The 24,813-nt window shown below is 43.2% G+C and overlaps 1 protein-coding gene and 1 long non-coding RNA gene across 3 annotated transcripts in view; one reads left to right on the top strand and one right to left on the bottom strand.

Moving 5' to 3' along the window:
* The window catches only part of CREB3L1 (cAMP responsive element binding protein 3 like 1), a 51,198-nt gene that overhangs the window by 20,282 nt on the left and 6,103 nt on the right, over window positions 1-24,813 (top strand). Inside the window, exons 2-10 of one of the 2 annotated variants that reach the window (XM_075837930.1) lie at window positions 12,179-12,392; window positions 13,612-13,754; window positions 15,083-15,158; window positions 16,586-16,743; window positions 16,891-17,040; window positions 17,622-17,680; window positions 18,181-18,249; window positions 20,017-20,116; window positions 24,188-24,314. In XM_075837930.1, the coding sequence (XP_075694045.1) occupies window positions 12,179-12,392; window positions 13,612-13,754; window positions 15,083-15,158; window positions 16,586-16,743; window positions 16,891-17,040; window positions 17,622-17,680; window positions 18,181-18,249; window positions 20,017-20,116; window positions 24,188-24,314 (1,096 nt within the window). The remainder of the gene's footprint in view (window positions 1-12,178; window positions 12,393-13,611; window positions 13,755-15,082; window positions 15,159-16,585; window positions 16,744-16,890; window positions 17,041-17,621; window positions 17,681-18,180; window positions 18,250-20,016; window positions 20,117-24,187; window positions 24,315-24,813) is intronic. The other variant, XM_075837931.1, reaches the window with a different exon arrangement.
* Window positions 16,567-24,813, bottom strand: part of LOC142660891 (uncharacterized) — a 54,302-nt gene continuing 46,055 nt past the window's right edge. The window contains exon 4 of the long non-coding RNA XR_012850580.1: window positions 16,567-16,807. This is a non-coding gene — a long non-coding RNA (uncharacterized LOC142660891). The remainder of the gene's footprint in view (window positions 16,808-24,813) is intronic.

The raw sequence follows: 24,813 nt of genomic DNA, 5'->3' as shown, positions 1-24,813 counted from the left end.
GAATACACATTTATGGCCTATTTTTAGGAGCCTGACCCCTTGATCTTTCACCGATCAGCAAAATATAGGGGCCATTTAATGGTTTTCCAGGTACAGTGGCTCGAACGTACAATATATATTGTATACGGCTGCTGAGCACCATTCAAGTAAGGTCAGGCTTAACTGATCACAGATATTGATGGTCTATCCTAAGGATCGGCCATCATTGTGTATTTCCAGGAAAGCCCTTCGAACCTAAAAGTTCAGCTTAAGCTTTTTTTTAAGCAGAACTGCTTGTTTCTTTCCTTAGGACTAATATATCCTTGAGTTCTACCTTTTATCCTTCATCATACCAATAGGTCAATATTGGGACACTCAGCAGGATAGACCACATTTGTCTGGTGAATTTAGAATTGGCCATGGATCACTGCGTAAAGTTGGCCCCATTTACAATTCTCTCACTGCTGATATAGGAAAATTGATTTGACTCACCAATTTTGGGGCATCTGGTAGACAGATGCTTGTTACTGACCACATTATAGGTTTACGACAGTCACTCATGTACATGGCAAAATTGGGAAACAACTTTATTTAGTGTTTGGACCAAACAGCCTGACCATTCTTATAACGTAAAATAACATATACAGATGGGCTGTTGTATCTTGGTGGATTTTATCTGATTAATGCACATTCTTTGGAGTTGCGTGGAAGTTTTGGACAAATTAAAACGACCCTTGTATAATATCTCTAATTTGTAATCTTAGGGAATTTTGACTAACTTTCCACCATCGTCTCACAACTCTGAGCTACCATAGAGGGTCTTAGAGGCATAGTCTGGTTTGGACAACCCTTTCCCACATGACAGGTCTCTTGACAATGAGTTAATCACTAGGGGACTCAATGAAGACTTTCCCACCACATTCAGCTTTTATGACTTGAAGTCGGCACATTTAATGGGCCATCCATGTAATGCACAGACAAGTTGGGTTCTCCAGAGGGAGAGGTGTCCCCTCCATTACACCCATATGTCCTTTGGAATGCATGCTTGTCAGGAAAGTAGCATACTCAAACAGATATTCCCCACAATATGGTAGTGTTTTTCCCTATTCCTTTGCATTGTCCCACTTGTACTTTTCTCAAACAATAGTAAAAACTATGATTGTAGCGTTTACCACTAACCACTGAGAAAATTTTTGAAGTATAGACGATAAGTGTACCGACCAATGGAACAGATTTCCTCAGGTTAAAATCTATAATTTCTCAGCACCAATAATTATCGTTAAAGGGCTTGTCTCAAATCTACAGATTTCAGTTCTTTTCGCCGGGGAAGCCATGTCTGGTTATGCATTTTCCCTGCCGCAGCGTGGCAGCTACTCTGTTCTGGTTTTTAGATGTGGGTCCCCTCTCTATGACATCCATATACCCTGTAGTGCAGATGGATAGGGGTTGTCATCGTTAAACAACCCCTTTATATGTTACATCTATAGTCAGCCTTAGGTCTCAAGCACACTTTAGGGATTTTCTTCAGTGTGCTATCCGTTTTTTCAACGAATAGCACACTGACCCATTCATTTCTATGGGACCATGCTCACTTCCATTATTTTCGCGGATTCGTTTGTCTGTTCCGCAAATAATAGAACATGTCCTACTCCTGTCTGTTTTTGAGGTTCTGTCTCGCCCATTGTAGCCTATGGGTCCGTCAAAATAATGGACCGCACACGGGAGTTCTTGATGTAAACAAGTATTGTTCCCATTCACAGACATAACTGACACAGATACACAGCTAATTACTATAGAAAGCTCTGATATACATAAAGGAATTATCTGGAACTTAGTGCTCCACACTCCAATGCTGAGGTCCCGTTTCCCGCCGCTCTGGTCCCGGAAGCTCCTGCAACAGTCACGTATCGTTCATCAGTCACGTGCCCCTCCAACTAATTGCTGACCACTGCAGGAGCTATCGGGATCGGAGCCGTGTAGAACCAGACACCAGCATTGGAGCATGGGGCACTTCAGTGGGGGTGAGTATTTGTTAGTTTATGTCATGCCGTCCCCTGCCCTGCTGCGGTTTTCAAAAAGTCCCAGATAACCCCTTTAAGGCCCTGTTCACACTGAGTTTTTTGGCCGTGGAAACCGCGGCAAAAACCGCGGAAAAATACGGCCGAAATTTACTCCTATTGATTTCAATGGGAGGTGGAGGCATTTTTTTACCGCAAGCAAAAAAAAACGCTCGTGGGAAAAAGAAGCGACATGCCCTATCTTGAGGCGTTTTCCGCCTCAAAAACCGCATTGAAATCAATGGAAGACGGAAATAAACGTGTTTTTTTACGTGTTTTATTGCCACGATTTCGGCAAAAAACGCGCGTGAAATTTCACTTTGTCTCTTGCAGGAATAGGAAAAAAAAGCCTTAAAAAAGTGCGGTAAAAAAATTTCTGCCTGCGAAAAAGTCAGTGTGAACAGGCCCTAACGGTTCAGACTCACACATTTTCAGCCTCCTGATGCAAACAATTGTTTTCTTTCACTGACAGCAGGCAGAGGTTTAGAAAACTGGATAATTGGAACACATACATGACCTCATTTACCAACCATGTCTAATAGAAAAACTAGCCTTGTTGCCCATAGCAACCAATCACCGTACAGCTTTCATTTGTCCAGAGCACTTTAAGAAATGAAAGCTGCATTTTGATTGGTTGCTATTGGCAACAAGGCCAGTCTTTCTAAATTTATTAAATGAGGCCCTATAGTATATTAGAAAGTTGCATAACTATAAGCTTTATCCATATAGAATCGGAAAATCTGTGCAATCCTCATCATATCCACTGCAACTTGGCATTAGGATAAATGGTGGGATAAGATTTCACCTACTATTGTGGATATTTATCAAAACTGCTTCAAGGAAAAATTGAGGGCCTCAGAAAAATTGACAGCTGGAATTTGATTGGTTGCTATGGGAAACTGCTGGACGCCATAGGTTCGGCTAGAATTTGAATAATTTTTTTCTACTTACAATTGAAGGAGTAAAACATTTATTGCCCACAGAGGAAATAATCAGTCGTATACCACAGTATAAATTATAAGGGTATGTGCACACACACTAATTACGTCCGTAATTGACGGACGTATTTCGGCCGCAAGTACCGGACCGAACACAGTGCAGGGAGCCGGGCTCCTAGCATCATACTTATGTACGATGCTAGGAGTCCCTGCCTCGCTGCAGGACAACTGTCCCGTACTGTAATCATGTTTTCAGTATGGGACAGTTGTCCTGCAGCGAGGCAGGGACTCCTAGCATCGTACATAACTATGATGCTAGGAGCCCGGCTCCCTGCACTGTGTTCGGTCCGGTACTTGCGGCCAAAATATGTCCGTCAATTACGGACGTAAGTAGTGTGTGTGCACATACCCTAAGATTGAGACAGATTTCCACCTACCTGAAATAATTCCCTAATTGCCTTAAACGATGAGATTATTTATATAAACGCTTGGTATCCGTTGTATCTGCAGAATTATCTGTAAACCTATTTAGGACTTAAAAGAAACCCTCCGACAGAAACGTTGCCTCTCCTGGTGGGGTTCCTCTTACAAATCCCATGTACATAGTTTATATCTAATCCTAAATCTTTCCAGTCAACCTCAAAAAAAAATCTATTAGACATAATAAATGTCTGATTAGTGGGGTCTGGCAGGTGGTAATATTTTGGGGGAACCCCATTAATGTACATGAGCCTGTGGAGGTAAGGTGTTAAAGGGATACCCCAACCATTATCATTTATTACCTATCCATGGGATAGATGATAAATAGTAAGATTGAGGGGACTCCCATGATCTCTAGAATGGAGAGCCCCCACCCATCCTCACCGGGATGGCCGCATTGGGGAGATGTAGCCGAGCATGCGCGCTGCAACTCCATACAGCTTTATGGGAGGAACCGAAACAGCAAAGTGATTGATCTAGCGATCGGTGGTGTCCTATTAATAAGTAATAAATGTTACAGGCTGGATTCCCCTTTAAGATTTTCAAGGGGAGTGCATAATGTACCAGTTCATGGGATGTAAAAGCCGGGGGTTGTCCCCAGTTTCTAGTTAGCGAATCATCTGGATTGTAGCTGATTGCATGGACCCCTGCTGCTGGTCATCCAAAGCCCTCCTTCATCTATTATTGCCGGGGAACCACAAGGAGGTGGCTCATAAAGACAACCTCTTTCCACATGCCCTGTTAAGCAATATGGACATAATAGAAAGTGGTCCTCCACATGGGACCCTTCTTTATTAGCCAGAACGGAAAACCACTTATAAATTGGACTTGGCCTGGCCATGTTGTACATTGTTGCCTATTAAGGGGCGCCATGTAATATCCTTAGCTCACATAACAGGACCGAGTCAAAACAGGATTTCAGCTTCTGAATGTTTCCATTCACTAGGAGTAAGCAAGGATCTTGAAATGGGGAGTAATTTAAGTGCAAAATATATTTGTACAGTAGGTTATATAACTATACATTATACAGCGACACATCCATTTTATTGACATACCATGTAAGGTGTAAAATGGATTGTATGATTTCAGGGGCAATATTCTTGTAACAATGGAAGAAATTGCTGAGGTCTCCTAGTCAAGAAGCCTATTCCGGAAATCAGACTTAAAAGGGCGCTGATCAAAACTTCTGACGTGTCACTATGACATGTCAAAAGTTTTTTTTAAAGTTTAGTTACCCTTCAAATTTTTTCTTCTTATCCATACTTAAAGGGGTTGTCCACTACTGGACAACTGATGACCTATGCACCGTATACGTCATCAGTACATGATCTGTGGGGGTCTGCACCAGGACCCCGCCCCGTTAGGCGTTCCGGCTGCCTCCGAGCACCAGACGTACATGCCGGAAGCTGTTGGCTCCAGCGACTGAATAGCGGCAAGCTGCTGTACTGCAGCTCTGCTCCTATTCAAGTGAATAGGAGCAGAGCTGCAGTTTGGCCGCTATGCTATGTACGGAGTCAACTGCTTCCGGCTCTGTACATTGCATAATGGGCCATAACATCGGTGCCCGGAGATAACCGCAGCGGCTTAACGGTACGTGGTCCGGGTGTCGGACTCGCATCGATGATATACTACTGACCTATCCGGTGGAGAGGTCATCAGTTGTTCAGTAGTGGACAACCCCTTTAAAGGCTATGTACACCCTTGAAAACATTTTTTTTTAAAACAAAATTGTCTATCGGTGTGCAGTGTGTTTGGTTTAACTTTCTAATTACATTTTATTAGAAATAATTTTTACCTTTTGAGATACAGCTGCTTTGTATCCTGTATATAGAGCAGCTATATCTTGCATTGAAACCTGTATCCGTCTGGTCAGTGGCATTGACGTGTTCAGTGGCAGAGGGTCCTGCGTGTCAGACATACACAGGACACGCTGACACTGAAGCCATCAGTCCCACGGACCTGATGAATTTAGGTCTCAGCGCAGGATACAGATGCTCTATATACAGGATACAAAGCAGCTGTATCTCCAAAAGTAAAAATAATTTTCAATAAAATTGTAATTAGAAAGTTGCACCAAACACACTGACACACATTTTTATTTTAAAAAAACAAAAAAGGTGTACATAGCCTTTAAAAGGTCAATGATGATAGGTTGCAAAAGGCAATGTATTAAAGTTTTTTTCTGAGCACCTTCCTAACGCTTTTTAGGCCACCTTTTGCCGATCCCCAATACATGCCCGTCATTGTACTGCAGGTTGATAGGCTGAGATCTGACTAGGTCCCTGATTTAGATTCTCTGTTATTTGACTCTTCCTTGTTCGTTTGGATAAATCTAATATCCCTTCACTCGGCTCCAGCATCCGACTGCTTTTTGTCTTATGTTCCACCCTCTGAAAACTTTAACAACTGCTGCTCTTCAAAAATTAGCAAGTGCAGTGGACTTTGCTTTGGCTAAATTCATCCGTGCCCTCCATGCCCATGATGTTTAAATCTACTTTATGGATTCCTGAGACACAGTGCCTAATCGAGTATATGAAGAATATCATCTGACACAATGCCTTGCGGCTGGATGCGATGTAAATGCAGCAAACTTTGCTATTTTTTTTCCCAAATGACGACTTTACGGGGCATTTGCGACTTTCAAACGTATGATAAATCTCCCTTTTTAGTGTTAACATTTTATTTATTTATTTTTCCAAAAATTTTTACTTTATAAAATTTTTATGACCGTCCGATAAACTGGAATATCTGACAATCCAGCACCTATCAGGTCCCTTGCTGTCAGATGAAAGAAATGGTAGCGTATACATCTATATAGATCTATATAATGCTAATAGAAAGTGTATCTGTGAATAACAGAAACAGCATTAGCTGGAAGATGATAATACAAAAATGATTAGTCCCTATGGATTGCAGCCAAGGACCAGAGTACATGGTGTGCGGTGTAGCGGACTGAGTTACCTGTAGTACATCACACCAGGCAAGTAATATTGTATGTGATACACTGTAGCGATGCATGGACATGTTTTTAGTGCATGTGTATATATATATATGGTATTTTACATGGTTCATGCTTTCACATGTGATCTATATTTCGGATTCCCCAATAGTCAGCTCCACCAGTCTAACCCTGCACTCCCAGACTTCTGCAGCCAGACATACGGCTCCACTAACTTTCACTGCTGCTGCTTTCTGGTCCCCCCATTGGCTGACTTCTTCCATGGCCGGGCCTATCCAGCTTCCAGGACTTATGCGGCTTTAAACTCTTGGAGTATACTTTTAACTCCTCGCTCTCCCCAGTTCTGCACCACTTATTGCAGAGGTTCTGATGGCTATGTAATACTGAATGGTCATGGGTATCAGAACTCTCGTTATAAATCGACCCTATTGTATGTGGGACTGGGATAGGGATATTACATTTAGAGCATGTTGGGAAGTGCAGTCATTTGCACAGCTGTAGGTTCGTGAACCGTCTCAGAAGAACGTATAGCTCAATTTTACGAGATGTCGCACAAATGATATAAAAGCGCTGGTTGTTAAAATGTGTTTTTACAGAGGAATTGCCCCGAAATGTGCGTTTGATGCTGGGTATTTGTTACTTCTTTTTACTTAGCGTGCAGTAGATTACTACGGATCATCTCTATGCGTGATCTTTTGTAGTACTTTATGGTGCAGACTATAGAACACAATGACATATACGGTGCCTGTAAAAAAAAAAAAATGCTCATCCCCCTATTCTTTTTTGGACACATTAGACCTTTTAAGCCAGAGGTGTAACGTAAAGTTTCTGGGCCCCAATTTTAAATCTGTAACGGGGACCCCCACCTTCCAAGTGCCATTTATAAAACTGGCGTTATCTTACGTGGCACCAGGCCTCTGCGACAGAAATTTTGGAATGTATACAGTTGTAGGAGGGGGTGTATAAATGTACATGTCAGGGGCAGACGTGTTTCAAAATGCTTTGATTCTTACAAGTGTAGATGTCAAAATAGCCCTCCTCCCCTTCTGAACTTTCTACATGTACACAAAATGTACAGATAAAATATTCCTGTTGGTCTAGGGGTTAAAACCTAATACCTATAGGTCGGGGGAAAGGGTTAATGGTCATATTCATGATGATCTAGGGTAGATATGGAGTAATGTCAAACATCACTGGAGGTCTAAGGTGGTTTAGGGGTTAACATTTAATATTCCTGTGGTTAATCTGAATAAATAGGTCCAAAATGTTATCTTTATAGAGGGTCAGAGCTCTGTTTTTTCTGACACGAAGCTCCAAACCGCCAACAACACAGTCATAGCGCTAAGTAACAATAATCAGGTTTCTTGGAGCCATCACTGGGGAGGGGGAGGGGGATGTGGCTGCAAATAAATTTATACAGCTTTCATTTGCTTTATAATTCCATATGTAAGGAGCTCCCCCTAGTGGCAGCTGTGACAGAAAGAATTTTATCATTTGAATGTATGGCCGCCAGTACTGCTTGCTTGCAATATCTGTAATGGGGCCCCACAACCATCACATGTCAATTATATACTGTGTCCTCTTATGTGGCAGATGGGACCCCAGAGCTGAGGTGTAACTGCAAGTTTTCCACCATCTATATAGTTTGGCCTCTGCACTTTAGGGAGTGTGAAGGATTGTCTTACGAATAATTACTATGTGGAACTGTAGTTTTCGAGGAATATTTCTAACCCTATGATTATGTGCAAACAATTATGGGATATTGTGCAAAGAGCCTTACATTGATTTCTGGTTTCAAATTTATTACATCTTTCAAGTGCCACCTGATGGCACACTGTCACGTTGGGTTCCTGGACCCACTGGGCCATACCGCCTTGACGGTATGGCAGCTGGCCAACAGGGCACAGGTAACAGTCTATAGTTCGTATAGGGTACCTGTGGCAGCTCGGACAGTAGCAAGGCAGGCTCGGCTGGGACTAGGCAGCAGGCAGACGTCAGGCGTGGTGTAGCAGGACAGGCGTGGTATACAGCACAACACGACTACAGCTCAGCACGGCACTTGACCAGGATAGCACGGGATACAGGATACAGGTATGGGAAACACTGGGAACTGGATAACACTAGGAGACCATTTGCATAGACAAACTTTGGGTATGACAACAACGATCAGGCAAGGGAGGAAGGGGCTGGGCCCTTCTTATAGTCCAGGGCACTCATGGGCTAATTTTACATTAAAGTCCGGTGCTCTCGCTGCCCCTTTAAGAGCGGGCACGAGCGTGCGCGGGGACCCTACGGGACCCGGCCGAGGTGAGCGGAAGTGAGGAGGAGACTGGGGCCAGCGCTCGCAGACCCATTGCTGCTGCCGTCAGGAGGTGAGTGAGCCTGACGGCCCGCGGCCATGGACATGATACACAGTTGCCATAAAAAAGGGTATACCAAGTAGAATCAGTCATATTTAGGCCATACTGATTCAGGATGACACCCACGGTGCAGGCAAAGAGTCTGGGAGCTTTTGAGTTGGTGGGTCACATAGTATAGCTGTATGGGGGGTGGGGGTGTACTCTATTCTTCCTATTATTCTCCAGGTCATCACAACCTTTCTTAGAGGGTCTCTCTTTCTTAAGATTAGCAAAACAGAACCAATTCATTCGCACCCTTCCTGATCTTGTTGATCGCTTTAGTCTTAGACCACCAGATGATAGGGTGACACAAGTGGAAGCCAAAAACAAAATATTACTCCTTCTGAAGACCTTTTTCGGGGAATATATATCGTCCATTGAAAATTGCTTACTTGCCACAGATGAAAATCAGTGGTTTTTGAATGTTGTGTTTAGGCAGATGTATTATCTTTATTTCATGACTGGCGGTAGATTGTAAGTCAGCTTTATGTTGGATACAGTGATTGAGAGTGTCACATCCCTTCTATTTGAGGAGAAATTACTGTTTGGGAAACCCTGTAGAGGTTGTACACGATTGGACTTGGGGGTACATGTGGATGCACTCTATATGGGGGATATGCTGGGCTCTATATGGTGGGCATAAGAAGCCACTTTGTTTGGGGTTATTTATATGGAGGGCATATGGCTGCACTCGGGGGCACATGTGGCTGGCACTGTATATAAGTGGCATGCGGCTGACTATGTATTTGGGAGGTTTGTTTTTATTGCTATATATGAGCGTGCGATCTTCCAACTTCTGTAGGTCCAAAATATTTTTGACTATGTTCTTGGATGCTTCAATGGTCAGGTCCTTATTAAATCTCCTCATGACTGAATTGTACATTGATTGAAGGTTACTCAGATTCCACCCCTACACCATGTGGACGCTTTATAAATGTATGTGATCTTTATAGAGCATCTCACTTAAAGACTGGGAGAACAAAATTCAAAAATACATTACATGTAAGTGTCAGTCTTACAGCTAAAAGGCCCTTTACTACCGGTAGATACCATTTAATACAATGACCTAAAATTCTTCCTTTCAGAAATTAATTCCTCCATATAGTAACCTGTATTGAGACTACAATGTGCGTGTAGTTTAATTGAATTGGACGGAAACAACTTTTTGACCAAAAAGAAGCACTAAACAAATGAATGAAACTCATAAATTTAATTGTATAACCTTTTGTTTAAAGTAGATTAGATAGATAGATAGATCGTTAGACATATGAGATACGATAGATAGATAGATAGATAGATAGATAGATAGATAGATAGATAGATAGATAGATAGATAGATAGATAGATAGATAGATAGATAGATAGATAGATAGATATGAGATAGATAGATAGATAGATAGATAGATAGATAGATAGATAGATAGATAGATAGATAGATAGATAGATAGATAGATAGATAGATAGATAGATATGAGATAGATAGATAGATAGATAGATAGATAGATAGATAGATAGATAGATAGATAGATAGATAGATAGATAGATAGATAGATAGATAGATAGATAGATGATAGATAGATCCATGTGTACAGTACATCTTTTTATCGGTCATCTCTCTCATGTTCTCTGTCTCCTGCTCCTTATTAAATGATAATGTTACTTTTACATCTGTTTCACAGATTCCTAATACTGTATTGTCCCCATGTATAACCAAGATGAAACTGTGTGGTCCCAGATGCTTAGTCCGCGCTGCAGACAAAAAATTCATCACGGAGGTTTTCTGTAGTACAGAAACCCCATTCACATGGATGGGATGTGGATTGTCGTCGAATCTGAAGTGTAGTTTTCCGCAGTCTATGTCAAATTTAACACATGTGAACGAGGCCTTAGGTCCATGAAGCTGAGATCTAGGCTGCTGTTAGTCTTGTACAATTATTATTTTGTTACTTTGGACACAAAAATATATTTTTTTGTAAGAGAGGGGACAGGATTTAGCAAACAGTAACAAAGATTTCCTGTTCTAGGATGACAGTATGACATGAGGCGGGGGTGGAATACTTCGGTTTTAATGGACTTTTAATGCTCCACTTGTGCCGTTGATAATGATGGGACTTGGGGCATCCAGACCACCAGCGTCCCGTCTGTTTGCAGTGGTCCCGATGTCTCTCTATCATGACTATTGAGCTGGTTTTCCTCATTGCTCCAGTGCTATTTAGTATCCTGTCCACTGTCGCCTATTATGTACAAAATGTGATTTTTCCTGGAAGGCTTATTAAATAGGACTTGGCTCTTTCGCACCTCTGGAAAATTGTCTCGCCCATGTCTCTAGTCGCTGCCTGGTTTTGTGCAGGGTGGCAGAGGACTTGTGTTTTTTACATCTTCCCTGGAGCTTGTCTATATTTAACCAGTCCTGTATGTATGAGATTACTGGTTTCCTGTCCATATGTAGCCATCCTACCCAGCTCCAGATGGGTGTTCAGGTGTATGCCGCCATCTGGATGAAGGGTGCAAGTATGTTCATCATATGTGGCCATTCTGCTATAATATTTATAGCACCATTTTACTGATATTCATTGCTTGTGGTCCTGGCCCCTGACCTCACAGCAGTTCTCTCTATTCATAGAATACAGCTGCCCTGCTATATGGCCCACCAGTAATGTACATAGAGGACTGGGGGCCCTATAGATAAGATAAAAAGTACTCCTAACACACTCCTAATCACACTTTCCTGTGCAGGTTCTCACCACCCGTTATATTGGGGACACAACCTATCTGGAATGGGTCCCTTTTCTCCTGTGGCCCAATACCAGCTGCGTGGTGTTGCCTCTATGCCCTAGCAAATTGCTCCTGCGCATAAAAGGAATAATTTCCATAACATAAATTCTGTGCTTAAATTATTTCATACCTATTTTTATATGGTCGAAGCTCAATTTTTTTTATTTATTGTTATTTATTGTTTTACACATATTTCAACCCCCTGTTTTACTTAAAGCGACAGAATTAGATGTTAACATTCTGGCTGCCTACAGCTGCCACTAGGGGGAGCTTACTGCATACAGAATTATACAGCTTCCATTGAAGTCAAAGGGAACTAAATGAATGCATTTGTAGCAAGCTCCCCCTAGTGGCAGCTGTGAAAAACGAATTACTGGCTGGGTAAATGTAATATTTAGCAGTTGGGAAACCAGTCTCCAACTAAATATTGGTCATGCATATACTGCTTACTCACTGGACTGTCCATAGAAATGTATTGAGCCTCTTGGAACACGCTATTACCAAGCAACTTCATAGATCCCCCTCATCCCCACGACCATTAGCTAAAGCCAAGAGCCACAATTTCATTATTATTCATTTCTGCCCCCACAGCATTTCTCAGAAGCTCTCGATGAGTTCTCAAATGACCTGTTTAATAGTTTCTTTGATGACCCTCCTCTCCTGGATCGAGATTCCTTACTGGATATGGAGGTTGATAGCCCTACTCCACCCATACAGGCTGAGCACAGCTACTCACTGAGTGAAGACTCCGCTCCACAAAGTCCAGCCCTTACCATTAAAGAGGAAGATGAAGACAGTCCAGGCGGTAGGTCTCCTTATGATCATATAGGGAAGCTTTGACCTATTGTTTATTGAGCCTTAGATTGATTAGATTGTCTGTTGATTTCTTCTTTCTTTGTAGAACCTCATTATTGTCAAATTTCTATTTTGCTTTACAAAATGTTTTATGCCCTTCGGAAAAATATTTATTTTGACAAAATGTCACTCGGATGTCACCTTGACACGGCTGCAACTCAGCCACCTTTTAGGGGCCATATCCCATTAGAATAGGCCATTAGTGTGTGATCGGTGTGGACCCAACCCTTGGGATACCCACCGATCAGTACCATGCACAGCTGCGTGATCGGATAAGTTGCTGTGCCTGGACAAATAATAAAGGGGCCCCTTCATTCGGCTCATCGGCGGGTCACACATTGATTGTCATTATAAGGGGTTGTCCACGCGTAACGGAATTGCTGCAAAAATTTCTGCAGCAATTCTGTTGAAAGTAGCAGATATTCTGCTGCGGAAAAAACGCACGATTTCCTGCGTTTTTTTACTGCAGTATTTTGCTGTGTTTTTCTCAATGCTGGGGGATGGCGACATCTCCTGTGAAAAACGCTGCAATTCAGTCAACTTTCCGCAGCAGGAATTTGTTATGCTGCGGTCCGAAAAATACGTACCGAAGGTCAATTTCAGGTTGGAATTTTTAAGCAGCCTGAGGATGACCTTTGTTAAATCTCACCCACTTTGCTGCTACTGTATTCTGCTGCATATTTTCCGTCCACAATTCCAGACTGAAAATACGCAGCAATTCTGCTACGTGTGAACAAGCCCTTAGGCTACGCCATTAATGTTTATGTCTTAGTTACTTCTCAGGGGCAGGCCCTTTTAGCTGTCAGGCCCAATAGCTCTTTGAGTTCCGCCCCCGAAGTACCGTACAAACTTATTTTACGAGTCTATCAGCACATGATTTTCTCAATACCTAACATCCTCACATTATCATGGCAAGCTGTATGGAGGAGGCCTAAAAGCTAAATCTGTTGTGACTTTTTTTTTTTTGAGGAAATGTTAAGTAATTCTTTGATAAAACTTCACCAAGGAGAATTCCAAAACTATTCCTAAATAATACCGTGCCAAATAACAAGTGCCGACAGACCGTGATGCAGTGCCATATATCATGGAAAAACCATTATCAGCAGCAATAGTGATGTTTGACCTCTTGTAGGTCTATAGTCCGTAACCTATTGATGTTTGACACGCAGAACCTGGCAGAGCAGTCTGGGCCTTGGAGCATGAACTCTGCTCTTTACTGGTGAAACAGGAGCAGAATTTTATTTCACAAGTGCAGGCTGTACATCCGAGTATGACTCTGGACCAAGCCCCGGGAGTACTACAGAACGAGCAGGTATGTACGAGATTGGGATGGCAAGTAACATATTATTAGCAATAGAGTACATACCAGTAGTACCATAAAAGTACCATAAGGGTATGTTCACACGCTTAACAAAAAACGTCTGAAAATACGGAGCTGTTTTCAAGGGAAAACAGCTCCTGATTTTCAAACGTTTTTTGAGCAACTCGTGTTTTTCGCGGCCTGTTTCCGGCCGTTTTTGGAGCTGTTTTCAATAGTCTATGGAAAACGGCTCCAAAAACGTCCCAAGAAGTGTCCTGCACTTCTTTTGACGAGCCATCATTTTACGCGCCGTATTTTGACATCGACGCGTAAAATGACAGCTCGTCTGCACAGAACATCTTAAGACCCATTGCAAGCAATGAGCAGATGTTTGCCGACGTATTGGAGCCGTCCCTTCAGGCGTAATTCAAGGCGTAAAACGCCTCCATTACATCTGAAAAGAGGTCGTGTGAACATACCCTAATAGTAGTCTCTGGGTCTGCCATGAGACATGGGAAGATGGGGGGCACGTTTACATAAGCAGTGCCAATCTTTCGTCTGTCGGATCGTTCCTTTGAACAATCCCACCAGCAACATAACAGAGTAAACTGATTTTTTTTTTAAATTGACTCCCTTTGGCCATCGTAATGTGGCAAATGATCAGCCGAATTTGGCCAATCATACCATACATACATACATAGTTTTGGCTGACCAGGGCTGACCTTTTCCAACCTGCAGCTGTCAGAGTATGCTAGGAGTTGTAGTTTTGCAACAACTGGGGAGTTACTAGTTAGAGGCACATTGTTTTAAAGGGTTACTAAACGTTTAACAAACTTCTGACATGTCATAGTGAGATGTCAGAAGTTTTGATTGGTGGGGGTCCGAGCACTGAGACCCCAACCAATCACTAAAACGAAGCGGCAGAAGTGCCCGTGTGAGCGTTCTGCCCCTTTTTTTCTGTTCGTCTTTTTCCGGAAATCGATGTATCGGAGTAGGGGTTCAATAGAAACTCTATGAGACCGTACTCCGCTAGATCTGCTTTCCGGAAAAAGAAAACAGAACAGAAACGAACGGCTGAGCGCTCACATGGGCACTTCTGCCGCTTTGTTTTAGCGATTGGTGGGGGTCTCAGTGCTCGGACCCCACCAATCAAAACTTCTGACATGTCACTATGACACGTCAGAAGTTTGTTGAACGTTTAGTTACCCTTTAATAAAAGTGTTGACATCTATAAGTCCACACACGTTTAATGTAGTAAATGGAGACCTTGTTGTGGTAAAGAGACCGTGGTCTGGAAAATATTCATGTAGTACTTAATGCATAATTTTTGCATTTTATAGGATGTCTCCAGAAATTCTATATCACATATAAAAGTAGAACCAGGAATGCCAAACCACTTGCTAAATGTAACACCAGGTAAGTGACCAAATATGTACAATGTAAATGTACTTAAAGAGGCTCTGTCACCAGATTGTGCAACCCCTATCTGCTATTGCAGCAGATCGGCGCTGCAATGTAGATTACAGTAACGTTTTTATTTTTAAAAAACGAGCATTTTTGGCCAAGTTATGACCATTTTTGTATTTATGCAAATGAGGCTTGCAAAAGTCCAAGTGGGTGTGTTTAAAAGTAAAAGTCCAAGTGGGTGTGTATTATGTGCGTACATCGGGGCGTTTTTACTACTAGCTGGGCGTTCTGACGAGAAGTATCATCCACTTCTCTTCAGAACGCCCAGCTTCTGGCAGTGCAGACACAGCCGTGTTCTCGAGAGATCACGCTGTGACGTCACTCACAGGTCCTGCATCGTGTCAGACGAGCGAGGACACATCGGCACCAGAGGCTACAGATGATTCTGCAGCAGCATCGGCGTAGTCGATGTAGCTACTTACCTGCAAACGCTGATGCTGCTGCAGAATCAACTGTAGCCTCTGGTGCCGATGTTGCCGACACGATGCAGGACCTGTGAGTGACGACACAGCGTGATCTCTCGAGAACACGCTGTGTCTGCACTGCCAGAAGCTGGGCGTTCTGAAGAGAAGTGGATGATACTTCTCGTCAGAACGGCCAGCTAGTAAAAGTAGTAAACACGCCCCGATGTACGCACATAATACACGCCCAGTTGTACTTTTACTTTTCAACACGCCCAGTTGTACTTTTGCAAGCCTCATTTGCATAACTACAAAAATGGTCATAACTTGGCCAAAAATGCTCGTTTTTTAAAAATAAAAACGCTACTGTAATCTACATTGCAGCGCCGATCACATGCAATAGCAGATAGGGGTTGCAAAATCTGGTGACAGGGCCTCTTTAAAGAGATAAATGTGAAATCTCATAGGCTGCTATGGCAATTCTTCCAATTTTCCCTTGCACTAATGTTGATAAATCTCCCTCATTGTATATAATGGCACATCACTAATTTTCAGAGAGCTCCTAAATTCCTATTACTCTACTGGCCTAGGACTAAATATTGTCCAAATTATATAAAACGAGTTACATGGCCTAGGGTGACAACCATGGAGACCTTCATAAACACATCCATCTCTCAGGATAATGGACTCACTAAGCTTTTCTACCATCCACAAAAAATATTCTGACACTTTTGTGTATTTTCTGGATTAAGGGATATGAATATTTGCCGTTTAGTAGCACGGATGGTATATAATAGGGATTTGGGACTATGTGGAGTAGTTGTAACTATAATTATAGGGTGTGATGAAGGGGAATGTCGACGAGGGGATCTAGAAAAAAATAAAGGGGTCCTGGGGCTGAATTTTTTAAAATAAATCTCAAGACCTTGGCTACAGTATTGTTTTATACTGTACTTTACCTCTTTCTTACTGCAGATGTTTTAGGGGTCATGCCTCTTACGCCACCCAGTAGTCATAGCAGTGATAGTGATGGATCCCAAAGTCCTCGTTCTCTTCCACCTCCAAGTCCAGCCCGTCCAGCAGCGCGGTCATCTCATGCTATCTCCTCCTCACCACTGCTCACCGCACCTCATGTAAGTATCCTGTGTTTAATGGGCGCTTAGGTCATCACCTCTCCTTTCCATTTTCTTCATGGACCTTATAATATACCGTAAGAGATATTTTTGTCAGATTCTGGTCACTACTGTTTAACATATTTGTGGTTTTTTTTTGGCATTCAGAAACTCCAGGGGACATCAGGACCTCTAATGCTGACAGAAGAGGAAAGACGCACCCTAGTAGCTGAAGGGTACCCCATTCCTACCAAACTTCCCCTCACTAAAACAGAAGAGAAAGCTCTGAAAAGAGTCCGTCGGAAGATCAAAAACAAGGTGCAGATGTGACCCTGTGGACATAAAAAAAATCTTTAAAAAGGCCATATAAAATAATTAATCCAATACTTACCTAGAAACCCTGACTAACTCTGTGGACCAGATACCATCTTTCTCTCTGTCTAGCACTGGGTACCAGCCCTTCTACATAATAGGGAAAAAACGTAATATTGGCACCCATGTCACCTTAGAATACATAGACGAGAGTGGATCCTAAAGCAGAAATGAACTAAGACCCCTCTCCAGGGGCTAGGTGGCCCCTCCACCTTCCATGTCTTGTTGAAGAGAATGGACTGGGATGACTCTTTGATAGTTACCCCCTTCCTTATTTACTACCCCCGGTGGTGATAACAGAGCTCTGTGCAGGTTTAAACCATCCAATGGGTAGAGGGATGGGATTAATCAGAGCTGGGCCCCCTTTCCATGTGCCCCATAACTGTTTCTAGTATTGCCATTATACTCTACGATCTAGGACATGACCAATGCAGACTTTTTTTGCAGGACATAAGTTTATTAAAACACTTGTGTATAATGTATATTGTCGCTGTATACTTTATTCTGTATTTTACTTTATTCCATAGATCTCAGCGCAGGAGAGCCGGAGGAAGAAAAAGGAATATGTGGAGTGCCTAGAAAAGAAGTGAGTTGTGAAATGTGTGTACAGTACAGGGATATAGTGTCCCGTATGTCGCCCTGATAGTCATCAGCTGTGTATCCTAGTTGCATATAAAGGCCCTATTACGCAGGCCGATAATCGTCCGGTGCAGCGAGCGCCGATCAACGAGACCTCGTTGATCGGCGCTCATTTTTCTGCCTTCATACGGAGCTACGGATGGGGACGAGCGATCGTTACTCCGATCGCTCGTATTATCATGTCGGCAGCGCGTCTGTTTACACAGGGAGATGTGCTGCCGACAACGATTATATTTAACTTTTTTAAAACGATACGATGAGCAGATGATCGAGCGTTTGCTCGTTCATCTGCCGATCGCTGCCGTTTACACAGGGAAATTATCGGCAACGAGCGTTATATGAACGCTCGTCTGCACGATAATCGCCCAGTGTAAAACCCCCCTTACTGTCCCTGTGTACCATCCTCTGTGTCCATTGTGTATTATGCCTCGCACTGCTCTCTTGCAGGGTGGAATCATTTACATCACAGAACAGTGAGTTGTGGAAAAAGGTGGAGACTCTGGAGAATGCCAACAGGTGAGAGATATGTTTAGGTGCCTCGTACAAGGAAATAGGTAGAAAATGGCAACACAATGTATGCATTTTCCAAAACAATCCTTCATCCAATGTCCATCTGGTACAGTACAAAGGTTCTGGCCGGAATAGCCTTCTGGAAGTAATTTGAGGCCGCCATGGAATCTCATGCTTCAAATAGTTCATCCCAAATAGTTTCAATGGGGAAAATCCGCAACAAATAAGCAGCGTTTACGCAAATACAATTAAAATGCTGCGGAATGAAATTCTGTACCGCAGGTCAATTTCTGAGGTCTTTTTTTTTCCGCTCAGTATTTACGCAGCGCATGGATGAGCTTTGTTTTACCTCATCCACTTTGTGGCTACTGTATTTTCTGCGGATTTTCCACAATTAATTCCGTTGCAGTATTTACGCAACGTGTGAACTGACCCTAGACGTCTATTACAGCTCCATACAACTATGTACACTGCCGTAATATGGCCATGTGCATGAAGCCATAATAATAAATATGGAAATATAATTATGCCAAGTGACCATAATGTCATCCCTGTTACTCTGCTCAAAACCAACAGCGATGGTGCATTTTTTAAGCAAATCCCAGACCATGTGTGGAGGCGTCAGAGAATCAATGTCTCTCAAACAATAGTAAACTTAAAATACCGTCCCGCATGACTTATTTGAGCCAGTAAACAGTCATCTACTGCTCTGCGGTTTATTTCCAACTGCAATAACCCACGTTGTGTTATTTTATTGACCTGAAAACACATTGACATTGAAAATCTGACTTATTTTTAACCAGAGCAAACTTAACTGAAGATTGGAAAATAAGAGGAAAAAATAGCAGACAAATGTTTACTGGGTGTGTTGGGTCATGCTGGAAGATATATAACTAGGCTTTGTCTCCGAGTGTGGACAAACTTGGAAAACTGGGCAAGCAAAGTTTGTTTCTGAAAAAAGTGGAAATGTAGCGCCATCTATTGTTGACAAATTGCAATGACTTAATTTTTCCTTTTTTAACTTGTTAAAAGTTTTGACATGTCCTAGTGACATGTGAGAAGTTTTAATTGGTGGGGGTCCGAGTACTGAGACCCCCACCGATCGCTGAAACAAAGCGACAGACGTGATCAGGTGAGCACTGAGCTGCTTAGTTTCTGATAGTTTTTTCTATGAAAACCGAGTGAGCAGTGTACGGACTCATAGACTTTCTATTGAGCCCGTACATCACTTCGAGGAAAGTCAATCAGAAACAAAGTGGCACAGCGCTCACCTTCGTTTTAGCGATTGGTGGGGGTCTCAGTGTTCGGACCCCCACCGATCAAAACTTCTGACATGTCACTATGACATGTCAAAAGTTTATTAAAAGTTTAGTTACCTTTTAAGAGTTTTAGTCATCACTATCTTAGTTACATCTATTTCTGGGAAAACTGGGTAACAACCACTGTGGTCGCCTTTACGATTCCCATAAGGTTTGCAACTAAGTCCCGAATGGCAAAACTTTCCAGTCATAGAGTAAAAGGCGTAATTATAGGGGGTGCTGAGGTTGTAGTTGCACCCAGGCCCTGGTGCCTGAAGAGGTCTGATGGTCCCTCAACTACATAAGAGGAAAGTAGTGCTGTAAATTACATGTGATAATTGGGATGGGTGGGGGGCAGCTTTAAGTAGCACCCCTGATACCTAGGCCGATTTCCCATTCAGGAATCTGGGAAAAGTAAGTGCCAATTTATTTGATAAAGCGGGAAATCTCACTGAAGTTGAATTCTGTTCCCCAGGTCTCTGCTGCAGCAGTTACAGAAGCTCCAGGCTTTAGTAACAGGAAAAGTGCCAAGGCCTTGCAAACTTGCAGCAACGCAGACGGGAACTTGTCTTATGGTAAGTCCTATGATAATATGACCCATGTGATGGTGGAGCAATAAGGTAACTGCCTGTCATCATTTTAGAGACCTCCTGTCATTTGTGAAAATGTATTCCTTGTGTGTGACATCAATAGACGGAAGATTCCTTACTCTTATCTGTATGATACCAAGGTCCATGTACTTAGTGTACAAAGTATCTGTGTGTCTGTGTAACTGGTCTGTGTAATAGACCAATTTTTTGTATCGTGTGCACATACATTGTATATATATACAATGTCTCCATTATACGCGGCAATCTCAAATTGTGTCTGGGCATGTTTCTTACTGGTTTTGTATGGGTCTTGGTTTCTGCTATTGCTACAGACTGAAGATTATAAAACCGCAGTTTCGAAATGTAAGGTTGGGTTCACACGAGCATGTTACGTCCGTAATGGACGGAACGTATTTCGGCCGCAAGTCCCAGACCGAACACAGTGCAGGGAGCCGGGCTCCTAGCATCATAGTTATGTACAATGCTAGGAGTCCCTGCCTCGCTGCAGGACAACTGTCCCGTACTGTAATCATGTTTTCAGTACGGGACAGTAGTTCCACGGAGAGGCAGGGACTCCTAGCGCCGTAGATAACTATGATGCTAGGAGCCCGGCTCCCTGCAGTGTGTTCGGTCCGGGACTTGCGGCCGAAATACGTTCCGTCCATTACGGACGTAACATGCTCGTGTGAACCCAGCCTAACTACGAACCTTACCAATTCGATTCAACTGAGGGTCACTCCACCCTTATATATGACATTACTGACTGTTTTTATGTGTTGGTTTTCAGATTAATTAATGAGTATTCTCTGATTTGAGTTCACCATTGAATAAATGTACTCCAGAATACAGGCCATGGTGTCTGAATGTTCTCCTGAGTGCCTGCACCACTGACTGAATGTTCTCCAGAGTGCCTGCACCACTGACTGAATGTTCTCCAGAGTGCCTGCACCACTGACTGAATGTTCTCCAGAGTGCCAGCACCAGTGACCGAATGTTCTCCAGAGTGCCTGCACCAGTGACTGAATGTTCTCCTGAGTGCCTGCACCACTGACTGAATGTTCTCCAGTGTGCCTGCACCACTGACCGAATGTTCTCCAGAGTGCCTGGACCACTGATTGAATTTTCTCCTGAGTGCCTGCACCACTGACCGAATGTTCTCCAGAGTGCCTGCACCACTGACCGAATGTTCTCTAGAGTGCCTGCACCACTGACCGAATGTTCTCCTGAGTGCCTGCACCACTGACTGAATGTTCTCCAGAGTGCCTGCACCACTGACTGAATGTTCTCCAGAGTGCCTGGACCACTGATTGAATGTTCTCCAGAGTGCCTGCACCACTGACTGAATGTTCTCCAGAGTGCCTGCACCACTGACTGAATGTTCTCCAGAGTGCCTGCACCACTGACTGAATGTTCTCCAGAGTGCCTGCACCACTGACTGAATGTTCTCCAGAGTGCCAGCACCAGTGACTGAATGTTCTCCAGAGTGCCTGCACCACTGACTGAATGTTCTCCAGAGTGCCTGCACCACTGACTGAGTGACCCCTAGAGAGCTTGTACCACTCTTCAGAGTGTAGTCTCCAGCAACAGAATGTTCTCCAGAGTGCATGCATCAATTATTGTAGTTTCTGTAACGCGTGGGAGTTACTGAATGTTCTTCTGAATGTGCGCATTACTAACCAAGTGTTCTCTTGACTAGGCATAGAGGCCAACAGAGTGTTCTGCAAAGAGTGGACTCCAAAGATTAGCCGTGCCCTAGAGTTGTGTGCACTAATGATTGAGGGTTCTCCAAATTGCATGTGTCATTGATAGTTACTCAGAGTCTATGTATTACTGAGTGTCCTCCATTGGGTCTGCTCCAGGGAGTGTGTGCATTGGTGACTAAGCGCTCTTCAGTTTGGTCTGCGCCATTTACTGAGCATTCTCCACTGTGACTAAATGTGGCCATATCATGTATGTACTTGAATGTTACTTTGCAACAATTGGAATAATTTTCCATATGATCATTCTTTTTTACCCCATCAATCAACCAAGTGAAAATTTTCGGTTCGGGGGCAAAGTGACCCGTCTATAGGCAGTTGAAGCTTGAGTACCACAATTCTTGAGTACGAGTGGTTCCCAAGCGGGGTGCCGTGAGAACCATCCAGGGGTGGCACGACACTCCTCTGAACCACTGCCACGGCCATGCTTTCACTCTTCCTCCTCACAGCGCGAAGTGCATGTGAGGAGGAAGATATTTTTTGCAGCCCCCTTGTAGATGGCACCCCCATCTCCGTAGATGGCACCCCCCTTCCAGTAGATAGCGCCACTGTAGCTCCCTGAAGGAGCGGAATCCCCTTGTGGCCAGAGATTCCGCTCCTGGACGGAGCGCTCGATGTCTCTGTCTATATATGGACAGTGACATCAGGAGCAACTCCTGAAGCGGAGCGTTGTCGATGCGGTGGCCGGTGATTCGGCTCCGGAGGAAGCCCCTGACGTCACTATCCATAAATGGACAGAGACGTCAGGGGCTTCTCCTGGAGTGGAATCCCCGGTCACAGCGTCAGCTGTGGACAGGGATTCTGCTTCAGGTGTTGCCCCTGATGTCACTGTCCATATATGGACAGAGACATCAAGCGCTCCGTCCAGGAGCGGAATCCCCGGCCTTCAGGGAGCTACAGAGGCGCTGTATCGCTCGTTTGGTGCTTTTTTGCTTCAACGGCTTAAAAAAACGTAGGCAAAAAAAATAACAGTGTGAAGGAATTTTGAGGCAGATTTTTTTCTGCCTTACAAAAAATACTATGTGAACATACCCTAAGAGTGTAGTGCTTGTTTTTAGCAATTTTCTATCTTTCTCTAAAAATTTTGGTAGGGGTGCCCTGAGGAAATTATTTTTCTCCAGGGGTTCCTCGAGTTTGAAAAGGTTGGTAAACTCTGGTCTATACTAACGACTGACCCGCCTCTGCTACATATGATATTGACTTGTATGATGTTGACTGAACATTCTTCTCTCGACACTGCCCATACAGGGCCATTTAAATCTGTGAGCATCATACATCTAGATGTCAACAACACGGCTGCCCACTGACTGTATGATTATTGTTCCATCACACTCCCTGGTCCCTTTTGTTGTTCTATCATTGATTCAGTAGGGTCATAATTTGTTTGTCCAAGAATGATGTACAATTGATATTAATATCATTAGCACAGTGAACAAAAGCAGGTGAGAGGGGGCCCAGCACAGAACTGATTCCCACAGTCATATAATTTGCCTGAGGCCACCACTAGGGGGAGCTCACTGGATACAGATTTTTACAGCTTGCATAGAGTTTAATATTAGCTAGATGAATCCATATGCGGCGAGCTCCTCCTAGTGGTGGCTGCAGGCTGTCAGAATTATTTTATTTAACTTTACGTGCAAAGGGGTAAGGGGAGTTTGGAGCTCTATCTATGTGTGACCCCTATAAAAATATATTAGGAAATTAATCAGAACCCAAAAACAAAATGGTAGATATTAACTTTAATTTAAAAAAAATAGGAATAGTACATTTGGAGGAGCTCTCAGTGGGGGAAGCGGCTCATATTGAGTTTTGCAATGGGGCCCGACGATGTCTGTGTATGCTTCTAAGTCTTTTTAGAAAATATGTTTTGCTAAATGTCTAGCTTTTATTTGTATTTTTCCTTTTCTGTAGATTTATTTTTCTTTTAACTGTTCTTTGTCACCCCCTTCTGGGTAACACACTTTGGATGGAAGGGAAATGACAACTACTCTAAGCAAACTTCTGCCTCAGTAAACTGGCTTCCACTTTGCAAGCCGTTTCACATAATTTTGCCCCCTATGGGCAACATTATGCATCTGCAGCCGTATGAGAATCTTCATATCTGGCTGAAGTGGCTTTTGTGTGCATGGGTATTAATGGAGCTTCGCGCTGCTTTTCCTTTGTCTGTCTATCTGAGCCTTTCTCTATGGTTTTTTTTTTAACACAATGATTTACAGAGTCGCATTATTTCTCAACTAACATACTATAACAAGTTCCTTGTTTGCACGCTGTCTCTCTGACATCTTTCTCCTTTCTGCAGGTTATCGCACTGTGTTTCATTCTTGCCTTTGGCTCCATGATTCCATCCTTCCCAGAATTCTCTTCGGGGTCTCAGACAGTGAAATCAGCCCCTCTTTTGGCACCCGACCTGTATACCCTCAGCCAGAGTAAGACACCGAAATGAGCAACTATCCTTGACTTCCTGTCTTCTTAAGATGGCCTTTCAGTGGGGCCCTACTGTCCCATGATGACTTGGATTTAACCTCTTGTCTTCTCTTGGATTAGTGGTGCCATAGGTGCCTGGCAGCTGCTTATTTCCCCATCCTAGAAATAAGAAGCCCATTAGGCTCAGTTCACATCATGCTGGAGCTATACGTCGGCGGTATATAACACATTGGAGGTATTCTCCGACATATACCTCCGACGTATACCACTGTATAGCCATACAATGGCATACGTTGGCCATTGGCCACAATGTTAAAAAAAAACGTATACCGCGCTGTATACTTTTCTTGTGGTGGTCAACTGTATAGGAAAGTGCAGTCTGCTGCGCTTTCCTATACAGTAAAAAGAAAAGGTATGGCGACGCATACCACCCCTAGAGAGGCCAAAAGGGCACTCTTTTGGCCTCCATCTGGTGAAAGGGGCCCTATGGCAAAGTTCTGC

This window comes from Rhinoderma darwinii, chromosome 9 (assembly GCF_050947455.1).
Source record: "Rhinoderma darwinii isolate aRhiDar2 chromosome 9, aRhiDar2.hap1, whole genome shotgun sequence".
Lineage (NCBI taxonomy): Eukaryota > Metazoa > Chordata > Amphibia > Anura > Rhinodermatidae > Rhinoderma > Rhinoderma darwinii.
Note: the sequence above shows the minus strand (reverse complement) of the source record. Positions and strands in the feature narration are given on the sequence as shown.